Source organism: Procambarus clarkii, chromosome 17, assembly GCF_040958095.1.
Source record: "Procambarus clarkii isolate CNS0578487 chromosome 17, FALCON_Pclarkii_2.0, whole genome shotgun sequence".
In the NCBI taxonomy this organism is placed as follows: Eukaryota; Metazoa; Arthropoda; class Malacostraca; order Decapoda; family Cambaridae; genus Procambarus; species Procambarus clarkii.
The window spans coordinates 46997194-47011609 of NC_091166.1; the positions used below are offsets into that span (position 1 = coordinate 46997194).

The 14416-nt window shown below is 44.2% G+C and overlaps 1 protein-coding gene across 7 annotated transcripts in view; it reads right to left on the reverse strand.

Annotated features, from left to right (window-relative positions):
- LOC123772491 (uncharacterized) overlaps window positions 1-14416 on the reverse strand; it is a 162173-nt gene that overhangs the window by 55663 nt on the left and 92094 nt on the right. For all 7 annotated transcript variants that reach the window (XM_069325956.1, XM_045765708.2, XM_045765712.2 and 4 more), the window contains one exon: window positions 10803-10917. In XM_069325956.1, coding sequence (XP_069182057.1) covers window positions 10803-10917 — 115 coding nt within the window. The remainder of the gene's footprint in view (window positions 1-10802; window positions 10918-14416) is intronic.

Sequence of the window (14416 nt, forward strand, 5' to 3'; positions counted from 1 at the left end):
TAACACGCACTCACTTTCTCTGTTTGTTGTGGATGGTATGCCGGGCTTTTGGACTTTATATGTCTCTAGTCGTGTAGAGAATTCTATTGCGAACACAATGATACTAAATTGAAAAATCTAGAAAGAGAAATGAGATGACAAAGTAGAAACGAGTATACACTTTCGCAATATTACCTCGCTCTCTAATGTATTGAGAGGCGCCTTGGGATGGCGCAGTGCTCTCTTTCCGGGCCACATTCATCACATCAGCGGGTGGAGCGTGCTGCAGTTTTTTACTTCATATGCATATGCTCTTGTTGGGAATTCTATTGCGAACACAATGATACCAACATGAAAGCCCTAGGACGGCAATTGAGGTGACAAACGTGAAAGGAGTGTACACATTTTATCGCTCTTATGCGCTCCCGGGTAACACGCACTCACTTTTTCTGTTTGTTGTGGATGGTACGCCAGGCTTTTGGAGTTTATATGTCTATAGGCGTGTAGAGAATTCTATTGCGAACACAATGATACCAAATTGAAAAACCCTGGACGAGAATTGAGGTGACAAAGTTGGAGAGTATACACTTTTCAGAATTACCACGCGCTCCCGTGAAACGCTGGGACCCACTCGGCCTAGTTGAGGGCTGGCGGGCTGGGGCCCACTCGGCCTAGTTGAGGGCTGGCGGGCTGGGGCCCACTCGGCCTAGTTGAGGGCTGGCGGGCTGGGGCCCACTCGGCCTAGTTGAGGGCTGGCGGGCTGGGGCCGCCAAAGTGTTAAGATATGGGCACCATATGACCGCTGCATATGCTACTTTGGCCTAACAAGTCGTGAACAATTTCCTTAGTAATTACCTAAGTGTAGTTACAGGATGAGAGCTACGCTCGTGGTGTCCCGTCTTCCCAGCACTCTTTGTCATATAACGCTTTGAAACTACTGACGGTCTTGGCCTCCACCACCTTCTCCCCTAACTTGTTCCAACCGTCTACCACTCTGTTTGCGAAAGTGAATTTTCTTATATTTTTTCGGCATCTGTGTTTAGCTAGTTTATATCTATGACTTCTTGTTCTTAAAGTTCCAGGTCTCAGGAAATCTTCCCTATCGATTTTATCAATTCCTGTTACTATTTTGTATGTAGTGATCATATCACCTCTTTTTCTTCTGTCTTCTAGTTTTGGCATATTTAATGCCTCTAACCTCTCCTCGTAGCTCTTGCCCTTCAGTTCTGGGAGCCACTTAGTAGCATGTTTTTGCACCTTTTCCAGTTTGTTGATGTGCTTCTTAAGATATGGGCACCACACAACTGCTGCATATTCTAGCTTTGGCCTAACAAAAATCATGAACAATTTCTTTAGTATATCGCCATCCATGTATTTAAAAGCAATTCTGAAGTTAGAAAGCGTGGCATAGACTCCTCGCACAATATTCTTTATGTGGTCCTCAGGTGATAGTTTTCTATCTAGAACCACCCCTAGATCTCTTTCTTTACTTATATACGAATTGCGGAACAACTTGAGAGTCGCACCCTATCTTAAGAACAGTTAAGACGGTTAAGTAGAGAAATAGAAACAATTGAACTAAAGCTACAAGAATCATACAAAACCCAGAAGAGGCAAAGAGAGCAAAAGGCCATCAGTGAAATAGAGAGAAATCCAAAATACTTTTTCTCCTATGCAAAATCAAGATAAAAAAAAACCACATCAAGTATCAGACCCTGCAAAAGGGAGATGGAACTTTCATCGATGACAACAAAGAAATGAGCGAGTTACTGAGGAAGCCGTAGAACTGTTTTCAGCGAACCACTAAACACACTGAAGATTGATAACCCAAATGAATTTTTCATGGATATGATACCAACATCAAATCATATATCAGACGACACCCTATCCTCACTGGATTTTGAAGAAGCCATAAACAGTATGCTTATGCACTCTGCACCAGGCAATGATTCTTGGAACTCCATATTCATCAAGAACTGTAAAAAACACTGTTGCCCTTTACATTCTTTGGAGACAAAGCCAAAGATACTGGCGTTATCCCTGACAAACTAAAAACAGCAGAGATAGCACCACTCCATAAAGGAGGTGATAAGGCAGAGACAAAAAATTACAGACCGATAGCACTAACATCGCACATCATAAAAATCTTTGAGAGAGTGCTAAGAAGTAAGATCACAAAATACATAGAATCACAGCATCTCCATAACCCCAGATAACATGGTTTCAGAACAGGGCGTTCCTGCCTATCACAGTTGCTGGACCACTATGACATGGCATTAGATGCCATGGAAGACAAACAAAACGCTAATGTAATTTACAAAGATCTCGCAAAAACCTTTGACAAATGTGACCATGGTGTTATTGCACATAAAATGCTTTCAAAAGGAATTATCAGATAAATAGGCAGATGGATCTACAATTGCCTGACTAACAACCCAATGTGTAATAGTCAATAAAATAAAATCCGGTCCATCAACCATGAAGAGTTCAGTCCCCCAGGGTACTGTGCTTGCTCCAGTACTTTTTCTCATCCTCATATCGGACATAGACAAAGACACAATCTATAGTACTGTATCATCCTTTGCAAATGACACGAGCATTTTCATGAGAATAGACAACATAGAGGACACGGCAAACTTCCAATCAGACGTAAATCAGGTGTTTCTATGGACTACAGAAAATAATATGGTGTTTAACGAAGATAAGTTCCAGTTCATGCGCTGTAGAAAAAATGAAAATATAAAAACGGAAACCACGTACAAAACTCAGTCAAATCATAACAGAACGAAAAGGCAATGTAAAGGATTTGGGTGTATTCATGTCGGAAGACATTACCTTCAAAGAACACAATAAAGTAGCCATCACAACTGCAAGAAAAATGACAGGTTGGATAACAAGAACCTTTCACACTAGAGATGCTATACCATTGATGATACTTTTCAACACACTAGTGCTCTCTAGAGTGGAGTACTGCTGCACAATGACAGCCCCTTTCAAAGCTGGAGAAATTGCTGACCTGGAGAGCATGCAGAGATCCTTTACTGCTAGAATCCACTCAGTAAAACATCTAAGCTACTGGACTGAAACTGACTGAAGGGCCTAAATCTGTATTCTCTTGAGCGCAGGCAGGAGAGATACATAATAATTTATAAGTGGAAAATATTAGAGGGGGTAGTCACAAACCTGCACACAGAAATAACACCACATGAGACCAGAAGGCATGGCAGGATGTGCAGAATACCCCCGTTGAAAAGTAGAGGTGCAACAGGTACTTGGAGAGAACTCTATCAACATCAGAGGCCCGAGACTATTCAACACACTTTCACTACACATAATGGGCATAACTGGCCGACCCCTCACAGTGTTCAAGAGAGAACTATCAACATCAGAGGCCCGAGACTATTCAACACACTTTCACTACACATAATGGGCATAACTGGCCGACCCCTCACAGTGTTCAAGAGAGAACTGGATAAGCACCTTCAAAGAATACCTGATCAACCAAGCTGTGATTCACATGTCAGGCTGTGTGCAGCCTCGTCAAACAGCCTGATTGACCAGTCCAGCAATGAGGAGGCCTTGTCGACGACCGGGCCTCGGGGATACTTAGCCTCGGAAACACTTCAAGGTAACTTCACGGTAAGGATCCCAGGGATTAAACCCAGCCATCGTGAGAGTGGCGAAATGGGCTGCCCCTAGGATACCAGAACAGCCAACGAAGCCAAACCTTGGCCAGCAGGAAAACCAGCAAGGCCAAGGACAGACCCAGCTGGTCGAGCAACCGCTGAGTAACCCAGGTCCCCTTCAAGAACGGCAGAAAGCGGGGCTGCAGTTGGGGCAAAACCGCAGGAGGAAGTGAGACAGATGCCATCTGAGGACCCCACATCTGCCCAGCCACGTCCGAACCAAGGAAGGAACCCACCTTGAGGTTACCTTGAGATGCTTTCAGAGCTAAGCGTCCCTACGGTCCGGTTGTCAACCAGGCCTCCTGGTTGCTGGACTGGTTGACCACTGGGACTCCCACCAAATCACCTGGAACCTGAACCAGGCAAGCTAGAAAGAACCAGAACCCTGGCTAGCAGACAAACAGACCGGGAGGGAGCCCACATCAACCAGCTAAACAAGTAGGCCACCAGCCAAGAAGGCACCGGAACCTCAAATGCCCCCAACAAGGTAAGAGAAACTGAATGGAAACAAAACCGGATCCAACACAGGCAAAACCTGGTCTCGCTGGTGGCATGTGTCGAGGTCCTCATAAACCCCTCCAGGCGAAGCCAAGAGGAATAAAACATCTGAAAGACGAATTCGAGGAACCCAAGAAAATGAACCAGGGGGAGCCCAATCTACCACATTTGCCAGTGGACAGATACACCACAGGATGAAAAGGTGTGCAGAAAAGTAACAGAATGTCAATCTGCGGCTATAGCGTAACCACTGACAAACCCTGGTAAAGAAAGCTCAGCAGTAGAAGTGCCTGTAAGAAAAAATGGACTGAAAGCAAACAACACGTACCAAGGGAGATAAAAGAATCCCAAGAAACCAAACTTCCAAAGGAAAACATAAGAGAAAGGTATATGTGCCATTGCAGACAATACAGGGTAGGAAAAAGATGGATGACTCAAAGACGAGAAGAACATCAAGAAAAGGACACCGCGGGTAATCGAGTACCCAAAGGAGCCACAGAAACAAGAAAAAGAACTCGCCCAGTGGCAGAGGAGGCAGAAGGGAATGCAGGAGGAAGGGCCAAGGTGAAGGCTACAAATGGAGAACCACAGGAGCGCCAAAGGAGCAGAAACGGGAACCCCCAGAAAAAAAGAGGCGGGCCTGAAGAGCCAAAGCGCAACCCCCCCACAAGCACAACAAGATGAGTATAGCAAGAGAAGCACAAACTCACCTAAACAACCAACAACAACTCGGCAAGGATGCAAGAACTCAGAGCAATCCACAGACCTCCATGCCCCTAATCAGAGTAGACATAGCCTAACCAAGAGAGATGTCACACAAAAAGGGAACGACAGTGACACAGGTAAGAACAATAGCGCAAGACGGAAGTAAAAAACACCCCCAAAAGAGTTCGCTAACACCCAGCTGCCAGATGTAAATAGGATGCGCAGCGCCGCTGAGCAGCCTGGCAAGTAAGAGCCCCGAAGAAGCAAAATGGCTGCCAAAACAAACAACAAAACTGCTGTAAAACATCCCAGCCAAAAACGGACGCACCCGATGCTTAAATTATGCCAGCAAATGTAGTAAAACCAAAGCAGAAGGGAAGGAGGATACAAAAAAAATTAAACAGGACATCCCTAAAATCACAGAAAACACCTATACAAAGCGAATGCCGCTTTATACTTCGGAATGGCCATCGAGGAATAGGTGAATGGGAGCACACGAGGGGAACAAGTCCCTCATGATTCGGGGTCGTAGGTGCCATCGACGCAACAAGCAACATGGCAGAGGCAGAATATGAGATCGACGCCCGGTGGTACAGGCGACAAACAGCCCTCAAATTCGCTTCAGACAAGAGTGGGCTCGGAAGAAGTACCATTGTAAAACCTAGCCCGCAAGGGTTTTCTGGGGTCTGCAGGGTGAACGAGTCCTACAGGAAGCCCAGGAACCGGGGCCAGTTATGCCAGTAAACCCTGCCAAAGCAGGCAACTAGTCCACCAGAAGCTGCTAGGAAAACCCAGGGGGCAGCAAGGGAGTTCTACCACACACACCCTAGGCATGCCTAAAAAGGGAAAAGACAGAATCCTCAAGCAAGAAACAAGCAAAGAAAATGTTTGTGAAACTACAGAAGCAAAAAAAAAAAAAAAAAAAAAAAAAAAAAAAAAAAAAAAAAAAAAAAAAAAAAAAAAAAACTTAACAGTGGCAAGCAAGCAGGCTTGGGAGAAACATCGACGCACCTAATGCTAGCTAATGTGAGTAGGCAGTGCCAGCTGCAGTGCACCCCACCGGTCACAAAACACTCCCAAACCCAGGGCAAAATGGAAAAAGCCCAAGACCCTGGGCTTACTCCAAGGGCGAGAACCACCACAATCGAGGAAGCCCCCCCTGATGGGAGTGTTGCCTGAACACCCCAGGGAAAGTAACCCTAACCACACAAGGCAAGTACAGTACAGTACTGTAGCACAGTACAGTACTGTAGTACAGTACAGTACTGTAGCACAGTACAGTACTGTAGCACAGCACAATACTGTAGTACAGTACTGTAGTACAGGTACAATACTGTAGTGCAGTACAGTACTGTAGTACAATACTGTATATAGGCGATGAGTCACAATAACGTGGCTAAAGTATGTTGACCAGACCACACACTAGAAGGTGAAGGGACGACGACGTTTCAGTCCGTCCTGGACCATTCTCAAGTCGATTGTGCTACAGTACTGTAGTACAGTACAATACTGTAGCACAGTACAGTACTGTAGTATAGTACAGTACTATAGTACAGTAGAGTAGAAGTACAGTACAGGGAAGGTTACCCTGAGCACATGCAGCTTTAGTACATAATACCCCTGGCTGTCACACACACCTCTGTTAAGGAACATAGCTTCAAAGGGCAAAAAGCATCAAAGAAAAACGGGAATACAGACCCAAAGCGACACCGACACTGCACACATTAACCAAGAACTGACTGGTGTAGCCCGGCTGACCCAAGCCGGCTTGCTCCTTCCCCCCAACGAGGTGGGGAGGTGGAGTTAACTAGCATGAGGCTGGTTCGATGAATTTTTGATTGTTTGTTTACTTTTATGGCAGATCTTTTGAAATTTTGTGGGTTTGTGTCTTGTCTAAAACCATGCAGTTGTTTGCTTTGATGCACCTACCTTTCTGGGTGCATTCCCTGGTGATGACAAATGAGAGACTTTATATGTAAGGTATTCATGTGCCATCACTCCTTGCATCTCTCTAGAGGGCAAGGTTTTGGATCGTGGTCCCCGGTAGGAAAAAAGAACTTCGCGACTGATGACACTCAAGTAGCATGGAGCTTAAATACTAAGTTAGCTTTAGGGAGCCCATAGAGCTCCCCAGCTATAAACACTAAATCCCAAGCCCCCAAGACTAAACTGCAGAGAATGACCAGGGAGAAATGTTAGTACGCCTATGTGTTAATGGCATGACTGGTCGCGCAGTGCTCAATGCGCCCTACAAACTGAATACATTCCCAACCTTGGAGAAGACAGACAGACACAGATCACTGGCTTACCTGAAGGGCGAGAATGACACCAAGTGTGGAGGCCCCGTAATAGGAGCATATCCTGAAAACCCCTGGGAAGCCATCCCTGACTGCGCAAGTATAGTACTAAAAAGAGAGCACAGTGAAGATAATCCTCAGCTCCTGCAGCTCTAAGTACATTAAACTCATGACTCACATACAACACTAGTGTAAAATCCAGTCTCAAAGACAAAAAACACCACTCAAAAAACGAGACCGGAGCCAGAATGACATGGTGACCAGGGCATGCATCAGTATTCAACTGAATGTGAGGCAGGCTGGCTGACCCGGAATGCCTCCTTCCTCCCCCCCCATAAACAAGGATTGGGCAAGCTAGCAGGCATTAGTTTCACAAAATTTTGGTGGTTTGTTTTCATTGTTGGGGGTGTTCTTTTGGAAATTTTGGGGCAGCAGTCTCAGTTTTAACCATGCAGTGGTATGTTTTGGTTTGCCTATCTTTCTGGGTGCCTTCCCCAGTTGGTGACAAGTATTATTAACTTTAAATGAAGAGTATTCATAGGCCATCACTCCCTGCGCCTCTCTGAGGGGACCAGTCTCTGGCCTGTGGTCCCCGGTAGGCCAATAGAACTCCACGACTGATGGCACCTGGTAGTATGGTCCTGATCAATGTTTGATTGCTTCAGGGAGCCAATGATGCTCCCCCAGGAAAAAGCTAGCAGAAGCACAAGCCAGAAACAAAGGGGCAAATGGAGAAGCAGAACCCCAATGGTGGCCAACCCAGACCAAGAACTGGTGAGGGCCCAACACAAAAGGGCAGAAAAGAGGGAAGAACCAACCCAAAGTGAAACCTGAACTAGAATGGCCCGCTGATATGCAAGACAGATCAGGTAAATCCCACAACTGCCACCCAAAAGAGTGGAGCAGGCAATTAGAAAAGGCTGCTAAAGTCAAAACCTAAGGCAATAAGGCAGCCATACAGGCACAGATGCCAGAACATCAAGGCTCCCATGGAGGTGGCCTGAGAAGCACTTGGAAACCACCCACGCACACAAGACAGTTGCCAAGTGAATACAAGCCCTGAGACCCTACACACCAAAGGCTTCAGAAAGCAAAGATGGCAGGACATGGAACTTATTAATGCCATTGGAGACAACTAGAGCAAACAAGTACCCAAAAACACCTGGAAGATGGAACCCACTCCCTGCCAAACAAGCATTTTGTTTGGCAAAAGACAAGCCAAACCCCCAAGAAGAACAGAGAGCTGCAAAAAGTCAGTGAAAAGCAGTAACCACAAAACAAGCCAGAAAGCAAAAGTCAACCCAAACCCAAAGGAGGCTGGGTGTAGTGGGAACATAGTTTGGAACCCACAGAGGGAACCAAATGATGTTCACCCAAGCCAGGAAAGACATAAGGAGTGATAATACAAACCTCCAAATGAAGTCATGCTCATGGATCCAAATGGGCCATGGAAGTGAACCCTGGGGCAACAGCCAAGAACACCACCTCGACCATGGACAGGGAAGAGAAAAATTCCCACTCCGTGTGAAACACCTTCTGCAGACACAAAGACAAGAAAGGATTGAAGGGCACCTGGAAACCCACCTCAGGCCACCCTCTCCAATCCCCAGAAGTCTGTAATAAAGACTCCGGGGCAGATCCAACCTCCATGCCTGATGCCTGAAGAGACAGGAAGGCATCATCAACAATAAAGGACCCAGGCCAAACACATACCCAGAGAAGAAAATGGTCCGAATTCTCGGTGGAAAGTGTGACGATAATCTCCTTCAAGAGATTGAGCCTGCTCTTCCCTCCACAATTACGTCGTTGAAATTATATAAAACTACTATGGAAGAAATGTCCAACAACGACAACAACACCAGCAAGGTTTGCCAGAGCGCAAAACGTTGCAGCCAGGGACACCTGTTCAGACTCAAACCGCCAAACTACCTGTTGATCGCTACCGGCTCCGCTGATTGGTCGCCGGCCGGGCTGCAACTGCACTCCACCCCCCCCATACTACTTGATGTCTGGGGTCGCCACGACCTCAGACCTCAGAATATTCTGTGCTTTCGCAGTTATCACTCCTCCCGGCTAGACGTTAGCGTGTACTGAGAGAGGTGGTAGCTTAAAGCCAATATTCCAGCACCTCCCTTTAATTTTGTGTTGCACTTCTTGTTATTTTATCTTAACGTAACTTTTCATTGTGTCATTTAATTATTCTTATTATTTTGATTGATTGATTTTATTATACAAATTTGTTTGTCCATTTTTTCAATGGCTGAAGTGTCTCCTGTGTTAAAGTGAAAGGGGGTTACCCCAAGAGAAGGCTAAGCTAAACACAACAAATTCAGCCCAGAGCCCGAAAGCTTCAGCTGCCCTAGAACCCAGAGCCAGAAGTGGTTCACGAACAGTCCACACAATGCTAAGCAGACAATGAAAGAGCAGTAGCAAAAGGCTGATCTGCAGAAACTCCAGCCACTTTAACCACAAAACCCTAAAAACTAAACAGGCCGACTCCAGAGCAACCATACGAACATGAAGCCACAGACACATTTAGGCAAACGAACCCAAAGCAGCGGTCACCTGTAAAGACACATCACCACAAAAGCAGAGAACCAAAAACAAAAAGACATAGGCCGGAACCAAAATAGTTCACCTGTGAATCCTAACATTGCAGCCATGGGACAGAAGGTAATATCCATCCAACAGACACCAGGAGACAGTAGAAATGACCACCAGTTTGTAGAAAAACTAACAGACGACCATCAAACTAGGCAGGTCCCATTGAAATTCTCCACCTCTCCCCCCCACATACCAATCTAATCTATTTTTGAATCCTATTAAATTCTTTGCCTTAATAATATTAGCTGGCAACCTATTCCACTCATCCACAGCCCTGTTTCCAACCAATACTTTCTCATACTCCACCCTGTGCCAATTGTTGCAGATTTTGACCTGTATTCACATGCAAATGACTGGTAAACCATGTAGTGAAGCGAACCGAAAGTATGGACTCCCCATACGCTGAGAGGACAGTCTTTAAGATGAAATGAATCAGAATTAAGTTACTAATAATTAGTCACCAATACAATATATGTGAACAAAAGATGAATGCCAGGCAAAAAGTGAGGAGATGCTAGCTCTTTCAACGTTCTTGTAGAAATGGATACTCTCATTGGGTGGCACTAAGGGATAACTTTTGTTTATTAGCTAAAATCTTGAATGGGTTCTGGGAGTTCCTTCTACTCCCCAAGCCCAGCCTGGGGCCAGGCTTGACTTCCGATGGCATGATCTAGAAGGCAGATGCTTGAAGTGGCCCACAGCCCCATATATTCATTACAGCTTTTTTTTATTGCTGGGAGTTAGTCACCTGGTGATGGTGCCACTGTCTCGTTCCCTTAATTATTATTATGTATCAAGACAATTTGAAAAGTTCACCGTCATAAATCAGGGTACGGTTGAGGAGAATTTGGTGGGCGATACAAGTTCTGGGTAGAAAACAGCTTTGTGTGTATCTTAGGGACCTTAGTTCAAAAACTGATAACAACTGATAAGAATAATTTAAAGTAACTTATAAAATAACCTTACCATATTCCATATGACCCCTGAGTGAAGGTACTCAATTCAAGGTATAAAATATGGATGATAAACTTACCATATCTTAGATGCCCCGGTGTGAAGATACTCAATCCAGGGTAAACTGTGTGGGTCCCGATACCAACACACAGTGGAAAATAACATCCCAACATGTAATGTGGGTGCAGTTACACCTGAAATGATAAGTGCAAGCCTGAAATATCATCATCTCCCACTGTTATGCAGTGTAGACATACCTGCCATTAGAGAAAGGAAAAGTATTCAAGGAAAAGAATATTAAATATATTTGAAGGGATTCATGCTCTCTCTTACTTCTTTCCACACACATTGGCATCAAAGGAAAAAACAAAGTTTATATTTAGTTTTTATCATTTATATCCTATATAATATAGGATATACACATTATATCGAGATACTTTTTTTTTTCCAGGAATATTCCTATGTGGGCCCTAAGCTGGCCCACTAAGTGATGCTTGTTTCTGTTTTACTTGGGCGGAGTATGAGTATTTACGACTCGTATGGTCGCTTCGGTAAGATTTTGTCCTCATGTGTTTAACAACAACTTCTTCTCTGTTGAATCTAGGTTGAAATCTTAATGGGTTTTTAACTCTGCACTGTGTTAGATAATGTTCCAGTGGTCTGTCAGGATCGAGATACTAATAATATCTCATAATAATATATTTAGATACTTTTATCAGACCACTAAAAGTATTAAGAAAAATATGCTTATTAAATGATTTTTACTATAGTTAACAATAAAAGCATAATTCTGAGCCTGAACCATTCAATTGCTCCCACAAGATCCAATATGTCCACTGGGTAAGGAACATCCAATTTAGCAGGTGACATACTCATCATTGGCACTATAAATGTGGGATGGCTATAGCAATTGGGAAGAATATGAGAGATATCACATGAGTGAAAGAAGTGTGGAAATGAAATTAGGAAATTTGAAGAGGGGTGAAGCACAAAACACTTAGGCAATGCAATAAATTTATAGAATGCCAATGAAATGTTTAACAATGGTATACATGGGTGAAATAGGGAAATCGTATGGTAGAGGCAAAAGACTCGTATCTTCGATGGGAAAGAGTGGAACAATTATGAAAGGAAGGGTGAGGGGAGAGGTTATAGAACTAAAAATAATGGCAGCTTTGTGTGGTGATTATCCTCAAGAAACTACTCTGTGGCCAATCCCTGAGGGGAGTTTCTGAAAGTGATAAAGATGCAGAGGAAATAGAAAGATGAAAATCAACATTTTGTGCACTTTAATAATTTTTATTTCATCGATAGTTATGCACTCCCACAATTTTCAATGATAAAGTTTGGAAAAAGCATGAACATTTTTAAACCAGTAAATAAATCTGCATATAAGCTGCTTGACAACTGATCATTAACCACTGCACTGCTCTGCATAAAAATATGACAAACCCGTGGTGCGCAGAAAATAAATTCTTTCCAGAAAATTATTTTCTCTTCTTATATTGTTAAAATAGTCTCTGATCACGGGAAACTAAGAAAAATATTGTACGAGACACTTTAGCTGTGATGGAGCTGGGAAGTTGAGGAAATTATGGACGCTGAGCATGGAGTGCTCTAGGTCATTAGGCCCTGTTACGGACTCGTTTCCCTTGTCAGGAGGTCGAGTGGCAGTTCCAGCGCCATCTACAAGTCCACACCTGACCTCCCCGTAAATCGTACGTAATATGAACAATGCCATCTGGTGGTGGCTATCTAAAACCTGTAAAATGGCTAAAGATTCCTGCCTTGGTCAGCCAGAGGGGTCATTGTGAGTGACCTCTGGTGAGGTGACGACATTTTTTGTGTCCACAGAGGTGACGTCTGGGAGCAATGGTACTGGAGATGGCAATTCATCTTGGGCAGTCCACAGTCTCCCTACAGGGTCCTGGAAACGACCAAGTAAGCCGCCGCCGATGAAGCAGTGTGGTAGCTGCTAGTGCTTAAGTGTTGAAAAGGATCGGTGTACCATTGGGACTGGCATAGGGGAGAGACTGACGACAGGGAGGTGCCTGTTGAGTAGCGCTGCTAGCTGGTAGCTAGAGACTGCTGCCAGGGGATCGCTACCCCTGTACTGGTTTGTGACCCCGCTCAGCGTGTGGCTGAGGTACTCTGCCAGCGAGTAGCTGGAGAGCGGTTGTTGGGGTACAGGCACCTCATGACACTGTCAGTGGGCTAGCCCACGTATAGGTGAACTCGCCGGTGTTCTTCCCAGTAAGGTTGGACACGCGACTGGACAGTGAAGAAATACTGGGTATTGATGAACTCTGCACATGAGCACGTTTGATATCCTGAGCAAAAGGATTGTACATAGGTGTAGTAATAGCCAATCTGTTCTTCATATATTATTTATGGTGACGGTGTACATATATATACTTAACGGTGGTGGAAAGATATTTAATACAGTGACGAAAGGAACAGTGTTTTGTTCATCCCCTCCCTTTTTTTATGCACTACATAGGCACTTTCTTGAAAGCGTACTACCGACTTGGGGTCGGATACTATCATTTTGGTTCTACCATCAAAGAACCCGGTTGCGACCCATAGTGGCCGTAACAGGCCCCTGGGGCGGCAGTTGCCGCCAATATAATGTTTCACAATTATTTTGATGTTTCCCATTAGTTTCTTCTCTGCTTTTTTGCTGTAATATGATTCAATAGTGTGTAATTTGTGAAATGTATATAGTTCAATGTGTGGAATATCGTTATGCTCAAAATTATGGGGCTCATATATGTGACATGTATATTATATTCTACGATCAAACAGTGTTTTAGCTGTTATTACACTATATGCACATATTGTATATACCTATCTACACATGTGTTCACCATAATGAACCAGTAACTTGATACAGTGAGCCAAAAACAACAGGAGTGGCTATGACACAGCAGCCAGTAGTCTGCTGGCTGATTCCCTCCTACCTTTAGCACCCACTGACCAACATTCTGCCTCCCACCATACTGTTATTGTTTTTATTACACTATTTACACATGTTATATATAAGTATCTACATGTTTTATTCACCACAACTGTACAACTTAGCTAGTATGATGAGTTCAGGCAATAAGCGAGGTTGCACCACACACACAGCTAATGGCTGCCTCCCTCACTGGTTCAAGGCCAGACGCACTCACATTTCTCCCACAACAATACTGTTTGTGGTGTTATTACACTATGTACACACATTATATATAAGTATCTACATGTTTTATTTACCAAAACTGTACAACTAAGCTGATATGATTTCCAAACAGCATAATGGCCACTGCATGACAAGTCACACAGCAAGTGCCGGTAGCACAGGCACTCAGTGTAGTGTGGAGGAAGAGCTTGGACACGAGGAAGATACCAGATGCACTTAACGTAGCAGACATAGCCCCTCTACACAAGGGAGGGAGCAATGCATTGGCAAAGAATTATAGACCAGTTGTATTAACGTCGCACATAATAAAAGTATTTGAAAGAGTGATTAGGAGTCAGGTCACCAATTTCATGGAGACCAATGACCTTCACAACCCAGGCCAACATGGATTTCAAGCGGGAAGATCGTGCCTCTCACAGCTACTTGATCACTAAAACCAGATGCAATAAGAATTCCAGAGAACAACATAGAGCACATAGAGGTGTCTAGAGACGAAGTGGAAAAAATGCTCA